The sequence below is a fragment of the Dipodomys spectabilis genome, unplaced genomic scaffold, assembly GCF_019054845.1.
Source record: "Dipodomys spectabilis isolate Male_0828 unplaced genomic scaffold, ASM1905484v1 ptg000018l, whole genome shotgun sequence".
NCBI classification, from domain to species: Eukaryota; Metazoa; Chordata; class Mammalia; order Rodentia; family Heteromyidae; genus Dipodomys; species Dipodomys spectabilis.
In genome coordinates this window covers 16897755-16914495 of record NW_024870695.1, presented here as the reverse complement: position 1 = coordinate 16914495, position 16741 = coordinate 16897755, and the positions used below count along the sequence as shown (strand labels likewise).

The window sequence follows — 16741 nt, the reverse complement described above, 5'->3', positions numbered from 1 at the left end:
GGATGGTAGCAGAGATCCAATCTGACTATCAGCCTGGTACCAAGAGGACTTTGACCTACATCAAATAAACCTGTTGGCTTGCTCAGACAGTTCATTGATAGCCCCTATGTTGTTGGCCTGCTGGGGTTAGGGAGCAAGGATGGGCCTCTGCTGGATTGAGAGCAAAGAACCCTGGGCCTCCGGACTTGTATGGAGCCTGCCTGCAGCCAACTTCTAAAGGAGTGAGGAAGTAAAGCTCCATGTGCCCTTAGCCCCTGAAGAATCCACTCAGAGGCTGGAGGATGACATGGAGCTATTCTCAGTAGCTTTCCCACAAGTCCAAGGGTCAAATTTAAGGACCTTTTCATGCATCTGCACAGCAGAGCAGAAACTACTGGCAATGGCCCAGTGAATTTTGGCTGTGAAGACAGGTTTTCCAGCCCAAAGTTTTGAGTCTGAAGTTATCAGATAGCTAAGCTGTGTAGATACGGATGAGTTCCTCCTTTGCCTTTCCCCATTCATCCAAAGGTCCTACCCCCAAACTTTGAGAAAAGGTAGGAAAAGGCAATAGCGAGTGTATACAGTCTTGACCACACAGTTTTATTCAGTCTGTACTCTATTATAATGCATTCAGGCAGCACCCAGAGTATAACAGTTGGTTCCTAGGACAATCTGACCTGGCAGTCTTCTGTTTGAAGTGAAAAAAAAATTTAAAAATAGGTTAGAAAATATGAAAAGTGTAGTGCAGTGTGAAACTAATGCCAGATTGGGAATCAAGAGACCCAGGGCTAGACGGGGCTCTCCTTCAAACTAACGGTGTCCTCTCAGGCCTTGCTTCAGCCTCATTCACGCGAGCACATGGCTGTTCTATAAGGCACTTAACAGAACAACCCTCTCACAAATGCCCCCCAATGGCTATCAAGTCCATTCAATAGACATGTGATGTCATTTTCCAGCAAAGAGCAGGAAGAAATCCCAGGAATAGATTTTAGGCAAGTCCAGCATCTTTGGCCATCCCGTAGAAGATGCCTCCAGCTGCAATGAGGTTGGTTGGAGAATCGAACTCAGCGATTATACCTTTGTCTAGGACGAGGATCCTGGACCCAAAAAAGAAAAGAAAAAGAAGTGATCAAGTCTTCATCTGCACAGCTCCAGAGTCCAATTCTCCTGCCCTTCTGGGTGCTGCTCAGGCCCCATAGTCCCATGCCAGCCCACCCACCTCAGTCTACCCACCCAGCACAGGCGCTCCATATGTGCAAGCTTGCAAAGCTGGTTATTTTTGCCTTTCTGTTAACTCCTGGCAAATGAAGCTGGTTCAGGGATCAAACACAAGGTCCTATTCATCTCTGCTAGTGTGGGCCCTGAAAACCTTCCCTAATGAGCCCTTCCCCTTGCTGGGGTCGCAGAGCTTCAGCAGGCTGAGCGCAGGGAGCCAGGGCCTGCGCTGGGCCCTGTGTACATCCATCTGCTTTGTGCCAGCTCACAAAGGCACCCGGCGGGAAACAGCTGCAGTGATGCCTGCCACTGGAATCTAGGGCTCTGGCTACAGCTCTGGCTGCTGCTGCTGTTGGGTGGATTCCCCTCACCCACCCACGCCCCACAGTTAAGCAGGCCTGCACCTGGTGCAAGGCCAACAGGCAGTTTACCCTGGGTGAGGTTAGAAGGGACAACCCTCCACCTCCCCAAGTATGGAGAGGTGATCCTCTGTGGGAAGGCTGGGCTGCTTTATGACTTCCTGCCTGCCAGGCTCTCAGAGCCACACAGAGAAAAGGAGTGTTTCTGTGGCTGTCATAGCCGCTGCTCAAATTGGGGCCAGGAGACTACCCCCGCCCCCCTCCAAAAATCACAGTCTTTAGTACTGAAGATGAGACAGGTTCTTCAGTTAAGAACCAAGTGAGTTCCCATGATCCTCAAAGTGCAGCCTTTGCTTCTCTCCACCTCTGCCCCCCACCCAGCCTAGCTCCATGTGTCTCAGCCTCTCTACCCCCAAATCCTCATTTTTCCATTCCCACCCCTTGTTCATCCTCTGCCACCTGGCTGGTACTGCTTCTCCCTTAGGGCCTGAGCAGCCCCGTGGTGGATAGACTTCCTCCCTGCTTCCTCCCTGCGGGCTGATTACAGGTTCTGTAGCCTGACCAATTGATTTCTGCCGGCATACTAGAATGAATGACCTCCTAATCCCCAAGGTGAGGCTAGGGCTGCTAACAACCCTTTTTTTTTTTTTCTTTTGCTTAGGGCTAGGATGGATCCTTTCAGTCCAGTCCTATTCCTCTCCCAAACCCTGTCCACCCTCCTTTCTCTTCCTGCAGGGCTTTGGTAGAGACAGTTCAGAAAGAGGATAACATCAGACATTCCACCTGGGCACCCCAGACCCTGCTGGCTACATGGGAACACTTCCAAGAGAAAGTCTGCCTTACCCCCTAATCATGGTCCCTCTCCACTTCCACGCTGCCCTTCCTGTGTTTACTGAGCACCTGCAAGCCTGATGATACATTTGCGCTATACTCCTTCCACATCCATGTGGCCTTGTTCCCACCTCCAGCCTCCTCCTCCCCTCAGAGCGCCCACACCTCAAGTCTCTAGGGAGCCCAGCCTGCCAGGCCAACACCAGTCTTACAGGAAGCTTCCGAGTCACCTAGCTCCTCCCCTTGCCCTCTGCCCTTTGGCATCTGGCACAAATATGTCGAGATCATAAAGTTTCCGTTCGCGAACGGCTTTCCCATGGAGGGCCCTTTTCTCAACCTTACCAGGAACTAGTGATGAGGTTACAATCAGTGGACCTGCAGGGGCTGGGAAGCAAACCAACCTTTCCCCACATGGTATTTCATATGGAGTTTAAACATCATATTTCATCGACACCGTGCAGTAGTCCCGAGAGACATCATTTTCATTTGAAATAGGCTCAGCACAGCCTTTGCAAACCACCCAAGGTTTTACAGCAACCAGAGACTGGGTCCTCTGGCTGAAAAACAGGGCTCCCACCACCACAGGAAGGGGGATTCTTACGATGCTATCAGGGGCTCATGCACCTCCAGAGCTGCTAGCTCACCAGTGACCCAGTGTGATTACCCATCACACTGTGTTAGTGAGGCGGGAACAAAGTGACAGGCACTCCCTCAATGGGTTAAGAGGGGTGGGCATGAGGGACTTTCTCCCCTCTCCCCGCCAATAGCAGGAGGCAGGATAGAAGTAGTCTATGCACAATTCCCTATGCTTGGAGACCCCCCAGATACCCTGTTCCTACATGTTGGTAACTTTAAAGTGTCCTCTGGGTCTTAGACTATGTCACTGTGCCCTTACCTCTGTACCTAGCCCAGGTAATGCTGCTCTATTTTGCTTGCCTGCCTGCCTTCCTTTCTTCCTTCTTTCCTTCCTTCCTTTCTTTCTTTCTTCCTTCCTTTTCTTCTCTTTCTTTCCTTCCTTCTTCCTCCCTCCCCCTTTCCTTCTCTTTTTTTCTTCTTCCCTCCCTCCTTCCCTTCCCCCTCTTCTTCTTTTTTTCTTTCTTCTTTCTTTTTTGGGTGCCAGGACTTGAACTCAGGGTCTGGGTGCTGTCCCTGGGTTTTTTTGTTTTGCTTTTTGTTCAAGGCTAGTACATCTACCACTTGAGCCACAGCTGCACTTCCAGCCTTTCTTGGCAGTTAATTGGAAGTAAGAGTCTCATGAAGATCTCATGGACTCTTCTGTATGGGCTAGCTTTGAATTGCAATTCTCCAGATCTCAGCTTTCTCAGTAACTAGGATTACAGGAGTGAACCACCAGTACCTGGCTTCTTGTCCACATCTTGGGAAATCCTTCTCCTAAGAGGGAACTTATTGTTATTTGTTTTTTTTTTTTTTGCCATGTGCCATTTGGATATTTATAACATAATTCAAGGGTCATACAAAAATATCAATATAGGCAGACGGGCTTCAGGCAGCCAATGAGAATGAGTCTGTTTTATCCTGTACCAAATGATTTTGAAGGCCTTATTCAGCATGTAGAATGACAAACAAAATGGTTCCCTGGCCCTGCTAGGCAATCCCAGGACTTCTCCCATCCCCAGATACCCTAATCTGCCCTGCAACCCTCTCCCCCACAAAATCAGGTCCCCTCGTCCCACCTGGTGTAGTCCATGATCGTGTTAAGCCGGTGGGCGATGGTCAGCACAGTGCAGTTTTCAAACTGGGTGCGGATGGTTGCCTGGATGAGGTCATCGGTCTCCAGATCAATGGCAGCAGTGGCCTCATCCAAAACCAGGATTCGGCTCTTTCGGAGCAAGGCTCGGGCCAAGCACACAAGTTGCCTCTGGCCAACACTAGGGAGCAGGAAGGTAAGCATTCCAGCGGGGACCCTCCCCCCCCTACTTTCCAGGCCTTGCTCCCAGACTTGCTTCTGTCCCTGCTCCTCAACAGCCTAGGAATGGTGTACTATCTGCCTCTCCCATGTCTGCCACAGCCCAGCCCTCTTGCAACAGGATACCCCACTGCTAATGAGGGCGTTGAGAGCAGGTAGGGTCACTGGTAAACATCACTGTGAACATTCTAATCTATTTGGCCGTCTAGGCCTCCTCTTTCTGTGCATTCTTCCACATCCTCACTACTGTACTATTGTCATGGTATGTCTGCTTCACTTTAGTCATTAACACCTTAGTAAGAACATGTGCAGCTTATGATGATACCATTCAGACAGTCAGTGCCTACTCTGTGGGCATTACAGACTAGGGCTCTATTTGTGGGAGAAAGAGAGGGGCAGTGGAAGACCGGGGGACTCCCCATGTTTGCTCACTGGGGACCAGAAGGGGCAGATGCAAACTTTCAACCTCCTGCCTTAGAAGCCAAATTCCAGTAGACAAAGCAAGGCTGTGTTTCCAACCACAGAGGCCACAGCACCCCCACACCCAAGGACAAATACTTCACCCCTTCCCAGCGGGTGAGTCACAGCCAGAAGTGAAGGCCAGCCTCCTTCCCTGGCCCATTCCCGCAACTAATGAAGGTTTTGGCAGGAGAATGAGTGTCCAGATAGAACTTAGGGTTGATTTATGGTGGACTGGCACAGAATAAAGGTTATGAATAAAGTGGCCACAGGCTTAGTAAGAGAGGAGGGAAGAGAGTTGATTTCTGTTCTCCTGTGCTGGGGGGGGGGGGGGGGGAGATTGCTAGGGTGGGGGAGTGTTGGACAAGCAGGACAGGAGGTCAGAGGTAGAAAGCTCATACTGTCTGTCAGCCACCCCCAACATGATTATGCAAGTGAAAGGCAAAAGTGCATATTCAGACTTAAAGGACTGCCTGGGGTAGAAGGCAGTTCCATCCCCATCCATTTGAGGGAGAAGAGGGAAGGTTCGGGACAAGGCCTCTCGCTTCCAAACTCCCTACTTCCCCCCTGATTAGCTGAGCAGCTACATGGACAAATGATTTCATACCATGGAGACTTATTTCAACCCACTGGACTCCAGTAGAGATTAAACAAACCAGGTGCTAGCTATTCTGGACGCTGAGATCTGAGGATCAATGTTCAAAGCTAGTACACATAGACAAATCAGAGAAACTCTGATCTCCAACCAGCAAAAAAAAACCCAGAAGTGGAAGTGTGGTTCAATGGGTAGAGCACCAGCCCTGAACAAATAAGCCGATGGGGAGTGTGTAGTCTTGAGTTCAAGTCCCAGTATCGACAAGATTAAACAAGATAGTAGTGGCAGAAGTCCTTCTAATAGTGTCAACACTGCAAATGTAAAGCTTGCTATGTCAAATGTTGAGGTCTAAGGACAGAGAATATGAACTGAATGAACTGAATGTAAAAATTGTCAAGGGCTGGTTGGTAGCTCATTTGCTTAGCATGCCAAAGAAAGAAAACAGAAAAACGGCTGTCCTTTGATGCCAGACTTCAGCACCCCCAGATTTCCCCAGGGTGGGCCTGTGCTTCTCACCTTTCCACTTCCCTCCTACCTGAGATTCTCTCCACCCTCGGAGCACTGGAAGTCCAGGCCTGCTGGCTGGGCTCTCACGAATGTATGTAGGTGAGACAGCTCCAAGGCCTTCCAAATGTCCTCCTCTGAGTAATGGTTGAAGGGGTCCAGATTCATGCGCAGGGTCCCCGAGAACAGAATGGGGTCCTGATGATAAAAGAAGTCCTCAGGAGCGGGGCACTGGTGGCTCACACCTGTAATCCTACCTACTTAGGAGGCTGACATCTGAGGATCGAGGTTCAAAGCCAGCAGGGCCAGGAAAGTCTGTCAGACTTTTTTTTCCCCCCCAGTCATAGGGCTTGAACTCTGGGCCTGGGTGTTGTCCATGGGCTCTTCAGCTCAAGGCTAGCTCTCTACCACTGGAGCCTCAGTGCCACTTCCGGTTTTCTAAGTCGTTTATTGGAGATAAGAGTCTTATGGACTTTCCTGCCTAGGCTGGCTTTGAACTGTGATCCTCAGATCTCAGCCCTGAGTAACTAGGATTACAGGCATGAGCAACAGGCGGCTGACTCATGAGACTCTTATTTACAATAAATTACTTGGAAAAAGCCAGAAGTGGGGCTGGGAAGGTGGCTCAGTGGTAGAGTGCTTGCCTTGCATGCATGAAGCTCTGGGTTCAATTCCTCAGCAACACATAAGCAGAAAAAAGCTGGAAGTGGCACCGTGGCTCAAGTGGTAGAGTGCTAGCCTTGAGCTAAAGAGCAGAGGGACAGCGCCCAGGCCCAGAGTTCAGGCCCCATGACAAAAAAAAAAAAAAGCCAGAAGTGGTGCTGTGGCTCAAGGGGTAGAGGACTAGCCTTGAGCAAAAGAAGCTCAGGGACAGCACCCATACCCTGAGTTCAAGACCCAGGACTGGCACACACACACACACACACACACACACACACACACAAAGAAGGCCTTAGAGGGAAGCAGCTCAGGCTCCATTAACAGCCGTGGGACACAGGTGCAGAGAAAGAGAGAACGATTCAGGTGGTAATATTCACACTCTGTCCCCAGCCCTCCAAGAAGAGATAGAAAATTGCCTGCGGGGGAGTGATAAACCTCAGCCTGGACAGTCACGAAAGCCCTCTGCTTATGCAGCAACCAGAGCCACTAATCTGCTTGGAAGCGTCCAGTTGACAGAAAAAAAAAAAAATACCTGGAGGAACCAGCAAAAGTGCCATGGAATTACAATTCCAGGCTGAGCAAACAGACCAGAATAGGGCGTTTCAAGGATAGGATGCCTGCAGGGGTCTTTCCCTTTTGCTATCCCAGGACATCCAAAGGTCCCAGCTGGACCAGGGCATGTCTGGCCCTTCCAGATCCCTGACTGGATGGTTCTGGTCCTTCTATAATGTTTCTGCCTCCCCACCGATATCCAAGGCCACTCTCAGTTCTCAAGCTAACAGAATAGGGGAGGGGCTCGTGCCCTAAGATTACTGGCCAGTGCAGTCAGGTCGTGGCAGGCTCCTACCTGGGGGATGATGGTGAGCTGTGAACGCAGGTCATGGAGGCCAATATTGGCCACATTGAGGCCATCGATGAGGATTTCACCCTCAGCTGCCTCCAGGATTCGGAAGAGGCTGAGGGTCATGGAAGATTTGCCAGCCCCGGTGCGACCCACGATGCCCACCTGCCAGGATTGGGGCAAGGGTTATGAGGAGAAGCTAGGTGTATACAGGAGCATTTCCAGGTTTCCCCTAGCAGCCAAGCAGAGGTCTGGACAGAACACTTGCTCAGTATGCAGAGACCTGCCTTGCCCATGAGCATCATGACTGTGTCCCCAGGCACGAGTACCTTCTCGCCACCTCGCACATGCAATGTCAAATTCCTCAGCACCAAATCCAGGCCCGGTCGGTACCTCACGGAATAGTTCTGGAACTTCACTTCTCCTTTCAAGGGCCAGTCTTTGGGAGGGCGACTGCCCTCTATCACCCATGGGGCCTGGTGGGAAGACAGATTCTAAGCAAGGTGGCTACCAGCCAGGACCCTCTCTTACTTTCCAGCACCTTCTCTCCCAAGCCTCCTTCCCTCAATCCTCACCCACTGTGGTCCCTGGGGGAAAGTCCTGGCACTCATGGCTCAACAAATCCTTTATCCCTCTGATCTTTTTTTTTTTTTCTTGGATGGAACACAGAGGGTCTAACATGCTAAGCAAGTGCTTTGCCACTGAACTACATACACCCTACTATACAGTCCTTTTGCTTTTAGTTGCTTTTGTTTTTTGTTTTTTCCCTCCCTCTAATTAGAATGTTGTGCCAGCTTTTCTCCAGCTGGCCTTACACAGCAGTCTTCCTACTTCTGCCTCTCAAGTAGCTGGGATTGTAGCTAAGTGCCACCACACTGAGCTTACGTGTGTGTGTGTGTGTGTGTGTGTGTGTGTGTAGGCACGTGCGCGCGCGTGTTGGTACTGGGGCTTAAACTCAAGGTCTTGTGCTCTTGCTTGGCTTTTCCCCTCAAGGCTGGAAACTCTGCTACTTGAGCCACAGATCCACTTTTGGCTTTTTGCTGGTTAATTGGAAATAAGAGTCTTACAGACTTTTCTGCCCAGGCTGGTTTCCAGGCATAAGCCTCAGATCTTAGCCTCCTGAGTAGCTAGGATTACAGGCATGAGCCACTAGGGTCTACCCAGAAAAAAACATTGTCTAGATTGGATCCCAGCATGTCACAAGTGATTGGGGTTAGTCGAAAGCAGGTTGTGGGAGGAGCCAAAAGCAGGTAACCAGGAAATGGAGATGGCCTGAGTAGGCCAGTTTAAAAGGAGCATAATGACAAAGGATCGCTCAGAACTGGGACATCAGGATGCAGGGAACAAGGAGGGTTTGCTTGTGTGTCAAGAATGGAAGATCAGACAGAACATTTTTGCACACGGATGGGAATCCTCCTCCAAGACAGACACCAGAAGAGACAGAGATGGGATGGAGGAAGTCATATCTCTGAGGCCTTGAGAGGAGCCAGAGGGCCTGGGTTTTGAAGCGAGGAGGGAAACCACCTGCTCAGGGAGAGGAAGGGGGTGATGAAGGCAGTTCAATTCTTCTAACCTCGTTTCTCATGGAAGGAAGTGGCAGGCAGGTCAACAGCTGAGCACAGGGAAATGTGATTTGAGGACAATGTTCCAAAGAGGTCTTTCTGAACACGGGAACATGTGCTTCTTGGGAAGCAGAGCAAGAATACTCGGCAATGATGTGGGAATAAACTTGAAATCCAATCAGTGATTTTTTTTTTTCCTCCAGCAATGTTTAGCTGCTCAGTACCAGGATGAAGAAGGTGGACAGATGGGTACAGGCAGGGAGGGTTTTTTATAGGCGATTATGAGAAAGAGAAGGGGGAAGAAGAAGGTCAAAGGAGGAAGGGAGAAGCAGAGGGAGAGAGAGAGGAGAGGTGAGAGTTGAAAGTATTCATGTGTGTGTGTGTGTGTGTGTGTGTTTTGTCAGTTGTTGGGCTTGAACTCTGGGCCTGGGCGCTGTCCCTCAGCTCTTCAGCTCAAGGCAAGCATGCTACTGCTTGAGCCACAGTGCCACTTCCGGTTTTCTGGCGGGTTAATTGGAGATAAGTGTCTCATAGACTTTCTGCCCAGGCTGGCTTTGAACTGAGATCCTCAGGTCTCCTGAGTAGCTAGGATTACAGGCGTAAGCCACAGGCACCCGGCTCCACTAGATTCTTCTTTTTCTTCTTTTTTTTTTTTGTCAGTCATGGGGCCTGAACTCTGGGTCTGGGCACTGTCCCTGAGCTTTTTTTTGCTCAAGGGTATCACTCTACTGCTTAAGCCACAGAACCATTTCCTGCCTTTTCTGTTTATGTGGTACTGAGGAATCAAACCCAGGGCTTCATGCATGCTAGGCAAGAGCTTTACCAGGAAGCCACATTCCCAGCCCTGGCATTTTTTAAAAGTGAGTGCTATGAATGATTGACACTAATTGCAGAGATGGTGTGGTTGTCAAGTGTGAAGAGGTCTAAGGTGTGTGCATGGCAGGGGATGGCAAGAAAAGCTTGAATATCCCAGTAGAGACAATTCCTTTCCCCCTAATAAAGGGTCTGATGCCCAACTTCTGCTCCTTTGATCCCTGGTTCCTGGCTAGAATGTCTGCCATCTCAACAGCTCTGCTCATCTGACCTAGTCTGTCAAAACCTACATATGCTTCATGCCTCAGCTCACCCTCTGATTGCCTCAGCAATCCAAAATCTGCCTTCACTGGGTATTCCAGTCCAGAGTGTTTGTCATCTCCTGAAGAATCATGTGTCTTACCTTTCCACTGGATGGGACACTAATGGATCCCCTGTCTTGGTCAACTCTGAGCCCTTCTGGCACTGACCTCTTGCTGATACCCTAAGGTTGGATGGATGAACAGACCGGTGGATAGATGGATGGAGAGACACCTAAACAGCTGGCTTGATGTGCAGGGAAAACAGACCACCAACCATCCTTTCTCAGTCAGTCCAGATTCCTTTTGTCCTCACCCAGGGTCATCTCTGGACTCACCTCAGTCTCTGTCCTAGAATAGTCCTTGACTCTCTCCACCGCCACAATATTTGACTCCAGGTCTGATATCGTTCGGATCATCCAGTTCAGCACGGTTGTTACCTGGCCCAAAGGACTGGATTATGAGAGGGCACTCATCCCACCTGCAGTGGCTTTGGGAAGAGTCCTATCCTTGATCCTGGAATCCTTTTTACAGGTATATACTACTTGGAGCTCTAAGCAGGGCTGTGTCTCAGGCAATAGCAATGTGACTTAACCAAGGACTGTCTCACTTAGTGTTTCTCCACTTTAATATGTATAAGACTTACCCAGAGCCATCTTGTTAAAATGCAGCTCGTGAGTCTGAAGTGGGACCAGAGAGTTTTCATTCCTAACAAGCTCCCAGAAGATGGCACTGCGGCCAGGCCAGGGGCCACACTTTGCCTACTAAGAAGTCCTGATAGAACCGGGAGCTCTTTCCTGCACCCAGTGAATGTGAACGTATATTTTAATAAGCTCCCCAGGTGATGCACAAGCCCTGTTAATATTTGAGAAGAAAGGCTGACCTGTCCCGGTGGACTGGCCTTTTGTGTACCTATGCATTCAAGATCTGAACCATCTAAGGTACCAACGCTGATCATCTGCTTTATAATTCTATAGTTCTATCACTCTGTGTCAATTCAGGCTGGAATCAAGGTGAACTGCCTGACCTCTAGTCCAGCTTCCAGTCACCTGATCTGTGTAAACATGCCCCACCCTCACAGATACTCCAATCTACAGAATGTAGTTGAAATTATATAGTATTTGCATAAAACCTGCTCACATTCTCCTGAACACTTTAAATCATCTCTAAGTTACTTATAATACTATATACAATGCCCACACTTCATTTGCATGGATTTAGCATACTACACAAGGCATGAAGAATTCAAGTCTTGCTTTTATGGAAGTTTCTGGAAAATTTCCCTCCATTTCCATATTCCCCCCACCCCCAGGTATGTGGTTAAATCTCAAGGATACAGAACTCATTTAGCTTTCTCTGCAGGCATGTGAACCTGAAATGCAGTCTAGCCCAAACTTGCCTTAGCTCAGATCTCTGTCAGGTTCACCTACATTAGGTCCAACCAAACATGACCAAGTTCTGTTTGGCCTTTGGGGCTCAGCATCAAGATCCTTTCTCCAGGCTCACACCTGTAATCCTAGCTACTCAGGAGGCATCTGAGAATTGCAGTTCAAAGCCAGCCAGGCAGGAAAGTCTATGAGACTCTTATCTCCAATTAACTGCCCAAGTGGTAGAGCTATGCCTCAAGTGGTAGAGCAATAATCTTGAGCAAGAAAAAACTCAGGGACAGTGCCCAGGCCCTAAGTTCAAGACGCAGTACCAAAAAAGGAAAAAAAAAGATCATCTCACCCCCACCCACCCCACAGAGCAGGGAAACTGTGAGATTTTGTGTGTATGTGTGCTGGTACTGGGGCTTGAGCTAGGGGCCTAGGCACTGTCCCTGTGCTCTTCTGCTCAAGGCTGGCACTCTACCACTTGGAGCCACAGTGTCACTTCCAGTTTTCTGGTGGTTAAATAGAGAAAACAATCTCACAGGTTTTCCTGTCTGGGCTGGCTTTGAACCATGATCCTCAGATCTCAGTCTCTTGTGTAGCCAGGATTACAGGCATTAGCATTTTTTGCTCAAGGTTGGCACTTAACCACTTTAGCCGCAGCTCCATTTTTGGCTTTTTGGTAATTAATTGGAGATCAGAATCTCACAGACTTCCCTGCAGGGGCTAGTTTCAAATCTCAATCTTTAGATCTTAGTCTACTGAGTAACTAGAATTACAGGCCTGGCTTTCTCTGGGCTCTAATCACATTCTGTACCACCCACCACAGCATGCTTGTCATTTCCCAGCTGATGAGTCTCTCTATGCCTGACAGAGAGCAAAACTGGTGGTTCATCTCCATATTGGGTAGAAAGGGCATTTAGGAGATCCATATGACACCTGCTTGTGGTTTCAATCCCAGAAAGCCTGGGAAGAAGAGAGGGTGGGAAGGTCCTCCATACCTCTAGGGCATAGGACACAGACAGGCCCACCAGCCCTGGGTTCAGGCTGCTTCTCCCAATCACTGCAAACAGCGCAGCAAAGAGCACCACACAGTTCCCCACAAACTCCACATGGATGCCCAGCCACCTGCAAGGGGAAGGGGAGACACCAAACACAGAGGAGGAGGGGGGCAGGAGTTGGAAGGGCCAGGACTCAGAAAATTAAAAGGCTCTCTGCTCCTGGGGGGAAAAGTGGAAGAAGACGTCTCACCTGTTGGAGGCGATGTAGGGGTAGCAGCTCTTCTGGTTGCTGTCCACCTTGCTATCACTGAGGGCCTTGAAGTCCTGGCTGCGACGGTAAGCTCTGATGACACTGGACCCAGTCACCGTCTCCGAAAAGTGGGAGTAGATGGGTGAGCGGCTGACTGATTCCAGCCGCTTCAGTTGCCGGGATGTGGCCACATAGAAACGCTGACAGGGGATGGGGAAGGGCCTCAGCGTCAGGGCCCTGGAACCCCCAGCCCAGTCATACCTGTCCTGCCCGCCTTTGTTCCCATGGGTCTTCCACTGTCCCCATGGCACCTTGCTACCTTCCCCTACCTCCCTTTAGAGACTTAAGATCTTGATGTACATTGTATCCTTTCCCTTTGCTCACTCGGCCAGGCTACTTCTTCCACGAAGCCTTCCATGATTCCCTCTTCGCTCCTGTTCCACTCCCATTTAGGCCTGGATCATAACATTGCTCTTGTTTGGTCTCCAGTGAGATGTCTGGGTCTACCTAGTAGTCCTAGCAAGGTGCTCATACTCCAAATGATTTGAAGCTGCTCCCTCTTAGCTCCCTCAAAAGTGTGGCTCTGGGGCTGGGAAGGTGGCTCAGTGGTAGAGTGTTTGCCTTGCATGTATGAGGCACTGGGTTCGATTCCCCAGCACCACATAAACAAAAATAAAAAAAGCCAGAAGTGGCAGTGTGGCTCAAGTGGTAGAGTGCTAGCCTTGAGCTGAAGAGCTGAGGGACAGCGCCCAGGCCCAGAGTTCAGGCCCCACAACCAGACTCCCCCCCCCCCCCCCCAAAAAAAAAAAGTGCTGCTCTGCCGAATTTTCCAGCCTCAACATGGGCAGGGCTGCATAGGAGGCACAGACAGGAGGGTCCCCTGGCCAGCATGGAGCATAACCCCAGTCACAGTGTCCACACCCAGTGGTTGGGCTTCTAGTCACATGGTAGGCCTCTATCATCAACTGACTTCTTCCCTGAGAAGCAAGTCTGTGACTGCAAAGCCATACAGTGAGCTCTATCTGGTTAGCAACGCCTGTGTGCTCAAACATACAACACATATGCTTACACAGGTATAGAAGAAGAAAAGGACAAAGGGTACAAATTGTCAATGTTTCACTAAAAACTAGACATCAGGAAAAGACCTCAGAGCCAGTCATAGATTATGAGTTGTGTATATGTGTGTGTGTGTTGGTACTGGGGTTTGAATTCAGAGCCTGGATGTTGTCCCTAAGCGTTTTTGCTCAAGGCTGGTGCTCTATTACTTGAGTCATAGCCCACTACTGGCTACGACTCATGGACTTTTCTGTCTGGGATGGCTTTATACCATGATTTCCAGATCTCAGTCTCCTGAGAGGCTAGGATTACAGGTGTGAGCCACCAGAGCTATGAGTTACACATTTCATTCTCATATCAACACTATGAGGCAGATTCTAAGAATCTAATTTACAGGTAAGTTAAATTTGTTTCCAGGAAGGGCTGTACTATTCCCAAGGCAGCTGAGCTGTAACATAGCTCCCAGGAGTGCTGGGTCCACATGAAAGTCTGGCTGGATGGTACACCCTCCATGTTAGAGCCCTGTCCTCTTCAGCCCCACCCACTCATAACCACACCCACCTCAGCCCCACCCACGACACATAGCCACGCCCACACAACCTTGCCCACACCTCGGCCCCACCCATCCAGGTGCATGCCCACCCACCAGAGTACCTGCACAAAGATATAAAATACAACTAGAGGCAGGATGACCACAGAGAACAATGGTGTGCTGGCTATGATGACCACAAGGGTGGAGATGGAACTGTAGAAGGAATTGAGAAGCATGAGGATGGTGGGGGCCAGAGCCTCATCAATGACATGGATGTCCTTAGAGAAGCGATTGAGGATCCGGCCTGATGGTGTTGTATCAAAGAAGGACTGTGGTGAGCGCATCTTGTTGTGCAGCAACGTCTCGTGCAGCAGACGTGCAGCCTGGATGCTACCCACCACCATCGTGAAGGCAGACAGCATCACCAGGATTCCTGTTGGGGGAGACACAAGGCAGCTTGTTACCTGGTGGGAGGCGGGGTTAAGGAGAAGAGTCGTGAGTGTATGTGTGTGGATGTGTGTGGGCGCACAGTACTAGGGCTTAAACTCAGGGCTTGGACACTGTCCTTTTGTTTTTTCACTCAGCCCTGCTGCTTTACCACTTGAGCCACACCTCCACTTCCAGCTTTTTGGTTGGAGATAGGAGTCTTTCCTGCCCCAGCTGACTTCAAACTGCAATGCTTAGATCTCAGCCTCCTGAGCAGCTAGGATTACCATTGTGAGCCACTAGCGCCTGGCTGAGAGCAGATTCTGAGACACGGAATGGCCCCGTGGGTTAAGGAGGCTCTGATGTAGAGGTAGGGTTTAAGGGAACCTGAGAAACAGAGGAAAAGGGATAGAAGATCCCTTTCCAGGCACCTCCATGGGTTCACCTTGCAGAATTCCCAAGGCAGCATAGACTCCAAGCCGCTGGGAGGTATTATTCTGTTTCTCATCCATTGTAGCCTCATTGGCCCAGTTGCTAAGCCATATGTTGGCTCCAATGGAAGCTGCACTTTGGCCTGCGTACAGGAGACAGATAGCCACAGTGGTCCAGAGCCCCACAGCCTTGGCATAATCCAAGAATACATTCAGCTTCACCTGTAATGAAAAACCACGACAGTTGGAGACAGAGGACATCAGGAGCCCTATGCTGCTGGGATCCTACCATCAGCTCCAGCCCTGTCCACCCTACTCACAGTGCCAGTCTCTGCCTTCTCCTCCTGGATTAGCACCCCAGTTTCTTTTGTCACTTTTGCCACCTCCTCTGATTGACTCAAGTGTCTCCTGAGTGCAGGCCGGCCCTGACCTTCCCCTTCTGAAGACAAGGCACTCGTCTGTCTGTGGAAGCAGCTGATCAGAGCCAGGCAGGAGGCCTCTGACAGCTCCAGGTCAGAGGCCCAGGATAGGAGTGTCAGGGAGCATGTCCACCTGCACCCTACCTGCTGGGCCTTGGGAGCCCTTGGGAGCTCACCTCATTAGTTGCCTCTGGATATCATATACGCTGTTATCGGTCATGACTGTGCTGGTGCTGAATGTGTCGTCCATCAGCAGCATCCCATCTGCTCCTTCCAAGGCTGCAACAGGGATGGCATGGGGTGAGGAAAGGCACAGAGGTTGGCTGCTTCCTCTTCAGCCCTCGTGTCCCCCAACCTCCACTTCAGTGAGGAAGCATTAGACAGAATGACAGGATTTCAAAGGACAACTGCCAAGATATGGGTTAGATGACATGAAGAACTTCCTTCCAAGACTAAGATAATCTGGGAACTTGGGCTCTGACTGAGCCTAGATCCTGTTTTCTGGATGCATGAGCTCAGGTATGTTGGAAGGGCTAGAAGTGCAGCTCAAATTGTAGAGGGGTGGCCTTGATCAAACTCAAGGCCCCTGAGATCAATCCTAGCACTACAAAAAAAAAAAAATCAATCCAAACAATACAAAACAAAACCTCTGGAAAATATCAAGGAAGGAAGCTAAGTGCCGGTGGCTCACACCTGTAATCCTAACTACCCAGGAGGCTGAGATCTGAGGATTAAGGTTTGGAGCCAGCCTGGGTAGAGAAGCTCATGAGACTCTCATCTCCAATTAAGCACCACTTCTGCAAAAAATCCAGCAGTAGAACTGTGGCTCAAGTGGTACAGCACTAGCCTTGAGCAATAAAGCTCAGGGACAGCACCTGGTCTCTGAGTTCAAGCCCCATGACTGGCACAAAAGAAAGAGAGAAAGAGAGTGGAGAGAGAGAGAAAGAGAAAAGAAAACCTTATAAAGACTTTAGATAGGCATGAAAAATGGGTCACTCATGGCATCGCTCTGAGGATAGAGGGAAAAATGTGTCAGTTTAGCAAGGAGCATAGACTGCACTTGACCGATGTTTAAGGCAGATGGCTACACATACAGAAATAGGGGTGCTGGGTCATCTGTCTGTTATTGGATCAAGCCTGTAATCCTAGCTACTCAAGAGATTGAAATCTGAGGATTGCTCTTTGAAGCCACTCTGGGCAGCAAAAGCCTCA

At 49.8% G+C, this 16741-nt stretch overlaps 1 protein-coding gene across 4 annotated transcripts in view; it reads right to left on the bottom strand.

The window, feature by feature from the left end:
- Positions 1-558: 558 nt before the first annotated feature.
- Positions 559-16741, bottom strand: part of Abcc3 (ATP binding cassette subfamily C member 3) — a 42258-nt gene continuing 26075 nt past the window's right edge. For 2 of the 4 annotated variants that reach the window (XM_042673699.1, XM_042673700.1), the window contains 12 exons: positions 15706-15808; positions 15431-15572; positions 15125-15332; positions 14376-14686; positions 12666-12865; positions 12416-12542; positions 10383-10484; positions 7700-7846; positions 7377-7535; positions 5901-6067; positions 4079-4273; positions 559-1076 (listed from right to left, as the gene is read on the bottom strand). In XM_042673699.1, coding sequence (XP_042529633.1) covers positions 968-1076; positions 4079-4273; positions 5901-6067; positions 7377-7535; positions 7700-7846; positions 10383-10484; positions 12416-12542; positions 12666-12865; positions 14376-14686; positions 15125-15332; positions 15431-15572; positions 15706-15808 — 1970 coding nt within the window. In that variant the 3' untranslated portion in view covers positions 559-967. Of the gene's footprint in view, positions 1077-4078; positions 4274-5900; positions 6068-7376; positions 7536-7699; positions 7847-10382; positions 10485-12415; positions 12543-12665; positions 13121-14375; positions 14687-15124; positions 15333-15430; positions 15573-15705; positions 15809-16741 lie in introns of those variants that run through there. The other 2 variants (XM_042673701.1, XR_006146725.1) reach the window with 2 other exon arrangements.